This window comes from Porites lutea, chromosome 7 (assembly GCF_958299795.1).
Source record: "Porites lutea chromosome 7, jaPorLute2.1, whole genome shotgun sequence".
Classification (NCBI taxonomy): Eukaryota; Metazoa; Cnidaria; class Anthozoa; order Scleractinia; family Poritidae; genus Porites; species Porites lutea.
In genome coordinates, this window is record NC_133207.1 from 3477618 (window position 1) to 3485117 (window position 7500).

Consider the following 7500-nt stretch of genomic DNA (forward strand, 5'->3'; position numbering starts at 1 on the left):
CAAATGCGACAGCTATAGCTGTGTGCTGTAAATGAATGTAACCTGCAACTTTCGAAAAATTGGCAGAAGAATTAACGAAAAATCGTCAAGCATGTAAATTTTGCATCTGCTTTAATCCTGGACCGAGTAATTGGACTTACCTGACTAAACAAGGTCCACTTCCTAAAAAGATCCATACGCATTTTGAATGATCTTGTGATAATATAAAAATGTTTACCTCTGTTTCGCAAGCAGGATGTGAAGTGCCACAATGATTGCATTGAAGAATCCTCCATGGGCACGTTGTGGTCACGTGTGCTTGTAAATTGTTCCTAGCCATTGTGTCGTCACAGTTTGCATTTGTACAGGAAACAACTTTGAGAGGGCATGACGCCAGATGAGCCTTAAAAGACAGATGGAGCGGCATGGCAAATGCACATCCCTGATTATACTATCTAAGATTTACAAATCATTTAACTACAGTGAATAGTGAATAATGCTCACCAGAACATTGTAAATTACAGCTCTTTGTCTAAGACGAAATTAAAGAAATTGGTGGCCGAAATGCAAATATGCCGCTCTTATAGCAGGTGCTTCCTTCGCTTTTCACTTCCACACTTTTCTCCCTTCCCCCTCCCCCTTTTGCACCTGCCACGCAGGCTACAAAGGGACAAGGAGAGAGAGTTGACTGTATATATCAACTGCTCTAAATTGAATCAGGGGAACCCAACAATGGTTTCCTCCCAAATGCATTGAAAACACTTTTTTTGACTATCCAAAGTACCTTTAGACCTTTACAAATGCTCTCTAAGCGGTGCTGTAATTTCTACCTGTTCGGTTATCCTAGGGGAACATAAGTTTTTCGCAATTTTTGATTGCAATGGCTTCCGTAACATTTTCCTGAAAATTTTAGATGAAATTTGACGCATTACGAAAGTGAAAATAATTTTGTTTCCTCTCTCCATCATATTTTTGAATCTGAAAATTCTAGGTTTCCTTAATTTTTCCTGCGAAAAATAGCCAAGCCTGAGTGTGAAATGTGAAAAATCAAACAGAAAATCTTAGGGAATTTATTAGACAAGCTTCGAAAATTGTACATGAATGGAACGGTCATCTAGAAATTTTTAGCTGTGCTCAAGTGGTAGAAAATTCTAGGCAATGTTTGCTTCTCCACACAGATATTTTGACCGAAAACAGTCGTCGGGTGCCCCTATTGAATGCACCTATGTTCTTATCTGATTAAAGAGCTCAGGCTTAAGGACGTCTCTCCAACCATCTAACCATTGCACTATATCTAATATATTCTTCTCAGTAGATAAGCTTGAAAGTAATATTACTTACATCTTTGGACCGCAGTTCGCCAGTCCACTGACATCCTTCACTTGGGCAGTGGATAAAAAAGGAGAGAATCTTTTGTTCTGTTGCTTTATCTAGAAAAAGGTCCTAAATAATCATAAATCATAACACTTCATAAGTTATGTTAATAAAGTGAAATGTTTATGATGCCCACCAGAGTTTAATGTTTTTGTTAGCTTTTTGGACTTGAGTATTCACAACGTTCAATAGCATTCGTATCATTCCGATCATATTGACCACTGAGAACGTGCCATTAATTTATTCAGTCACAGCTAGCCTATAAAAAAATATTTTTTTGCACCATCAGGCAGCTCCCAATATAAACTCCAGCACCGTTGATGTTTGCCGGCTTTCATAATAAGTAGTCTCCTCTACCAACTATGATCATAACTCAACAAACCTGACTAATTTTTTCTATATAAACTATTTAGGGATGCCAAGTCATGTTCTCTCTTTAAGAGGAGCCTATCTGTATCCAAGAATCGTTTGACTATTGTCCAGAGGAAAGCAGACAAGAGAGCGGGATAAGGGCAAGGAAAATGATACCTTAATCTGCTTAAAACCCCTTTCTTGCATACGGCAGCTGATACTTACATTTCGCTTAGAAGAGTCTGATCTAATGTCTCAGAACCCTACTTAGTGTTCTTTAATATTTAACCCACATCAAAGGCGTTTGAGCCAACAAAACCTGAATTCACTTACTTTGTCTCGTACGAGATTGCTTCTATCAACGGGACAAGTAAACTTGACCCCAGCACTTTGTTGACTGTTTAAAAAAAGAGAAACAAATCTTCAGAAACAAGCAGAAATAAATTGATGGAATATAAAACTACCCTTAGTTCTCAAAATTAATTTGCGCGAACATGTCGCATTTTTCATTTCTGGCAACTTTTTCAGTTGACAGTCACGACAAATATACAGTAGCCTTTACACATGGCTTTCACTCGTGGCATCTTCAGTACTGGCACAGATCAAATTTTTTAAAATTTGATCTTTAAAAGACAGGTGCAAACATTTACTAAAACAAAATTAAGCAAACAAACACTACTTAGAATAATTATTTGAGCGTTGACAGGAAAAGCTCCAACCCCAGACAAAAATACTATTGAGACAATTCCACCTATTTTCCAACTTTTGCGCCCTCAGTACTCTCATCTTCTCTAAACAGAAAAAATAAGCCGGCCCCTTCCCCACCCCCTATTCAAAGTTGTCTTTCTGGTCTAAAAACCAACGTGTATAATTGCCATGCTATCCTAAACAACTGTGGATGAGGGGGAGGGGGGAAATAGGGCATTCATTTGGGGGAGGTTTCAGTTTTTGCCAGGACGACAGGAAAAACTAGGCATTTTCACGATCTGTCTCAACAGATTTTGTCCAGGATTGTAGGTCATTCGAGTTCCTGTTTATCTGTGTTTATAATAAACTAATAGTACATAAATTAAACTCCTACCTATGTGCAAAAATTGAGTTAAAAGACGTTTCTAGGTTTAGGTTGCCTGCTGATTATACGGAATACTGAATTAGATAGAGGTTGATTGTCACCACAATTTCAGATACTTAAAGCAGTTACTTTTACTTCAGTTTATTAATCGTGTTGTTCTATTAACGACTTCCTACTGCGTTATGTCTCAGAAGGTTTCACATATCAAGACATTCACTACCCTTTTACCCTAAATACAACTGTAAATAAGAAACCCCAAAGGACAGATAAGGCTTTGCTTGGCCTGCAAGAAACAAGTGCTATAACTAAGACAACACTTCCTTCCTTTAAGGAAGTAGATCTATAACTGTCTTGTTTGAAAGGGTATTGAGGACAGACCACAAATTACGTCAGCGGCCTAGGGATGGATCTTTCACAGTATTACTGGCAATAGTTTTAAGAACTTTGACATCAACTGCATCAACCATTCGCACGGTCAAACAATTACGTTCAAATAGAAATCACAACAAATCGTTCACACGGTAAAATGGAATACCTCTTAAAGTGCTCGTCAAGACACTGTCTGCAAAATCTGTGACCACATTTCGTTTGCATTGGATCTTTTAGGGGTAACTTGCAGATTGCACATTGCAAATCGTCTTCCACTGCTTTAACAAACTCCTCATCATATCCACCAAGGGATTCATTTGCTGGAGCTTCCGCCATATTCAGCTGAGCACTAACCAGGCGAATGATCCGAGAGTGACCAGCAGATCAATTGAATCGGATACCCTCTATCGCTTTGGGAGGGGCGGAAGTATTCCTTTGTCGGCAAGGTTCTCGAATTTTGTATGCGGACGAAAATGCCTATGTCACGTGTTGCCACAGTGACAGATACTCCATCTTTTTGCTGCCGGGCATCAGCCGGCAGCAGACCATATTCTTGATCCATTTGAGATTTTTGGTTCGATGGTTCGATGGTTCGATGGTTATCTGTGACTGCAGCGCTGTGCAGTCAGCGGTTTGCTTAGCTGCCGCGCCTGTTTTTCTCTTAGCACCGCTGCCCACTGGCACAGTATGGCTGCTGGAGCAACCCGCCATTTTGTTTTGCTCACATGTAAGATCTGTGCAGAAATCGTAGTTTATCGGATGCTTGCTGTCTTTTTAAACGGCCTAAACGGTAAGAACAGTTCAAGACGTATTGTACGGGACATTTTTTCGGTTTACTTTTTTTTATTCAGGTTTCAAGATTAGTTATAGCGAGTATTCTTTTGTCACACAGATTGTTATCTCGGTAATCAGGATGGTAAGTTACATAAGTGAACGGCATGTACTGTACATCTACTTGACCTGTGAATAAACAAGTTTTGGCCTTTACGTCATTTGTTCGCAACTCATCTCATCGATCCTGTGTACGATGATTGTTCGATGAAGAAACAGCCTATCGGCACTGCTGTTGTTTTAGAATTTCGTGAATTATTAAAATTAATTACAAAATGGTATTGAAACCTTAGCGAGTTATATTTAAGCAATAGACCACACTTTCTATGGGTTTACCGGCGTGATAACCCACGCGGGATGTTGGGAGAACACGAGAAAAGCTTGTAAATCACGAGCCGAAGGCGAGTGATTTACAAGCTTTTCGAGTGTTCTCCCAACATCCCAAGTGGGTTATCACGCCGGTAAACCCATAGAAAGTGTGGTCTATAGCTTTTATAAAATAACTTTGGTAGAATGGAGTCTTTTAGGTAAAAAAAAAATGCTTTTAGTACCGTGATCAAGTCATGTCTTCTCTCTAAAGTCATCATAAGCCAATCATGACTCGCGATCAGTAATAGCGCTGAACTTTCTCAAAACTCAGTTCAGTCAAACAACAAACAACAGCACTTCAAAACACGAGTTTTTGCACTCATTACATGATAACTTATGAAAGCTGCTTTACAGGAAAAGTCAACACATATTCATGCGAACGTACAATGAAAGAATACGTTCATGGTTTGTTTACTTCAGAAGTAGAAATTAATTGAACATCGGACTGTACGCAACTGTATTTTGTTGAGTCGATCGGTAAAAATTTCGTGCTTACAGACGGAACTGGCAGCTATTGTAATGGAGGACTTCATTCACTTTTTACAAGCCGCAGTGGTTTAAGATCCGTTTTCTGGACTTTATTATGATCAAGAAATGCAGCGGGAACGACGTGGGTGAATTTGCGAAGTTGTCGGATGTAACTTTATATGCACGTACAGCGACCGATGGAAATATGTCAGTGGTGAAGAAGGTTTCTTTGCCGTAGCCACATATTGGCGCTAATATTTGTCGATTTGTGGAGTCAGGTGGCTTGAGGTAGGTTATGGCATCGATATCACCGAATAATTTGTGCAAATGTTGGAAAAAACCAGCCCGAAACTCTGACATCTTTCATCATCGTTGCTGCATCGTTGGCAGCTTGTTTACAACCTGAAGCGGCCGATTTTGTACCATATCTTGATCAGAGATCTCTTTTTTTGGAACAATTTCTTTCATTAAGGAATTTAATTTTGACATAAAATAAATCAAGAATGCTAAAACTATCCCGTTTTGTTGCTGGTTGGCACATGGTTAAGTTTTCCTGGAGACTTTCTACACCAGAAATTCACACAGTTGTTGTCTTCCTCTGCGATTTGGCATCGTCGTGAAATGAAACTGCTTTCCAGCTTTGTACTTTACAACTTCTAAAGCTATGGCAGTCGCGAATTGTGACCCTCAGTAATAAAATGTGGAAACCAACGCTTTTAATATTAAGAGGGGCTACGGTAAGTACTTTGTTCTGTTTTTTAGCCTTTCTAAAATCGTTGTTTGCAGATCAATAGCCGGTTTTGTTTATGGCTCGTGGTCCGGATGCCTTTTTCTATGGGTTTACCGGTATAATAAACCATAGGTTTTTGACCAATCAGATCACGCGTACTATCTCAGTTATTTTATAAGAATGTATATGTAAGCATATTTGTCATCGTGATCGGTTCATTTTTTATATTACGCTCTGAGTGTTTCATAATGCCAGCAAATCTAAGTTATTGAATTTAATTAAAAAGAATTTATATGTTCAACTGTTCTACAAACTGTCTTTGTCCTATTCGCTTCGCAACTAGCGGCAGCACTTCCCTTCTCAGTGAGAACTTCTAGTCTCTTAAAATAAGGGTGCGCCGGATCAGGATCAGTGATCCGAGATCACTCTGATCATGGTAGATCAAATGAGCCGATGAATCCTTGTGGATTCGTTATGCAACAGCATTGCGTGACGACACTAAAAACGGCTGTGTAGCAGACTACCTTATTGCTGGTTTTCAGCGTCACGCCATTCAAAATAGATCAAAATAAAAATCAAAACCGTTCAATAGATTAAGTCCAGAATCTGGGAAATGAACGGAACATGCAAAGACCCTCGCCAAATTTCAGGTCAGAGGAATATTTCGTATACGAGATATTCGAAGAAACGTTTTACCCAAATTTATAGAGATTTGTATGGAGATGCCATGCTGGTGCCCGTCCGAATGAGCACCAACATGGCGGACGGAAACCAACAGAAACATCTGTTACCGAGGTTTGCTACAAAAGCGTGAATTTATTCTTCGAAGAACTCACAAACATTAAAGTAATACTTTTTCCAATACATGAACTGTTTAGATAGGAGACTTCCGCCCTGAAATAAGTCATTTTTTTAACCAACATGACAGCTCTCTTGGCCGTCATGTAAATGTCGAGTCACGTAAAAGCTTAGAAATTCAAGCGTACTCTATCACAAAACCAAGAACCCTTTTGAAGAGAAAATTTGTATGAAAATTAGTTTTCAGCTGCTCTAATACATCGTGAAAGTAAAATCTTGGTAGGATCGATAGTTTTGTAGTTTGAATTTTAGTGACGTCATGTGAAAACCAGCAATAGATTTATACTGACATAATAATAATAATAATAGTAATAATAATAATAATAATGATGATGTTTTATTAACAGTGTATCCACCTAGTGGCTCTTCACCTGTTAAAAACTACAGTATAAAAAAAGAAAAACTAAAATATACTACAAAAAAAGAAAAAAAAATTGAAATCTACAATGTAAAAAACAATAATATCGGACTATAAAAGGATATTGTATAAAAAAAAATGTAATAGAGATTAGTAATAGCAGTACAACCCTTTTATATACATACTGAGAAATACTCACCAAAAAGCTATGTCGTAAATTTTCGTACGCAAATTAGGTCAAGCCAATCAGAGGAGCGAACGATAGTTTTCACACGTGAAAAAAAATGATACGTCCAATCAGGATCGCGAACGATGATTTTTCACGTGTGAGAAAAATGATACGTCCAATCAGAAGCCACAGGAGGTGTGTGAGTTTCGCGCCAAAATTCCCGCCTTTTATTGCAGCTTGCAGTGCCGCTTCGCACACATTCAAAGAGAAAAGTTTTGCTCAAAGAGTTTGTCTCGCTAAAAAAGTGAAAAACATTTCGGAAATGGAGTGGAATAGTTTCGTTTGTTTCATTGTCGATAAAGGAAACGGTAGAGAGCCGGTGAAACAACAGCGGAAAGGGATAAACAGAACGAGACGTAAGCTTTTGTTGTGCTTTTTGTCGGAGCTACTTTGCCTTTCATTTAAGCTTAAGCTTATATTGAAACCGGCCATTTTACTTAAATTCGCTCATTTTCAATTGTGCATTGAGAACAAACAGTTAATATTACTTATGGTTCTTGGATTACCTCATA

At 38.5% G+C, this 7500-nt stretch overlaps 1 protein-coding gene across 1 annotated transcript in view; it reads right to left on the reverse strand.

Moving 5' to 3' along the window:
- LOC140943538 (TNF receptor-associated factor 6-B-like) overlaps positions 1-3792 on the reverse strand; it is a 9577-nt gene extending 5785 nt beyond the window's left edge. The window contains exons 1-4 of the mRNA XM_073392624.1: positions 3312-3792; positions 2038-2101; positions 1321-1422; positions 218-382 (exon numbers count right to left, since the gene is read on the reverse strand). Coding sequence (XP_073248725.1) covers positions 218-382; positions 1321-1422; positions 2038-2101; positions 3312-3481 — 501 coding nt within the window. The 5' untranslated portion in view covers positions 3482-3792. The remainder of the gene's footprint in view (positions 1-217; positions 383-1320; positions 1423-2037; positions 2102-3311) is intronic.
- Between the last annotated feature and the right edge of the window lie 3708 nt (positions 3793-7500).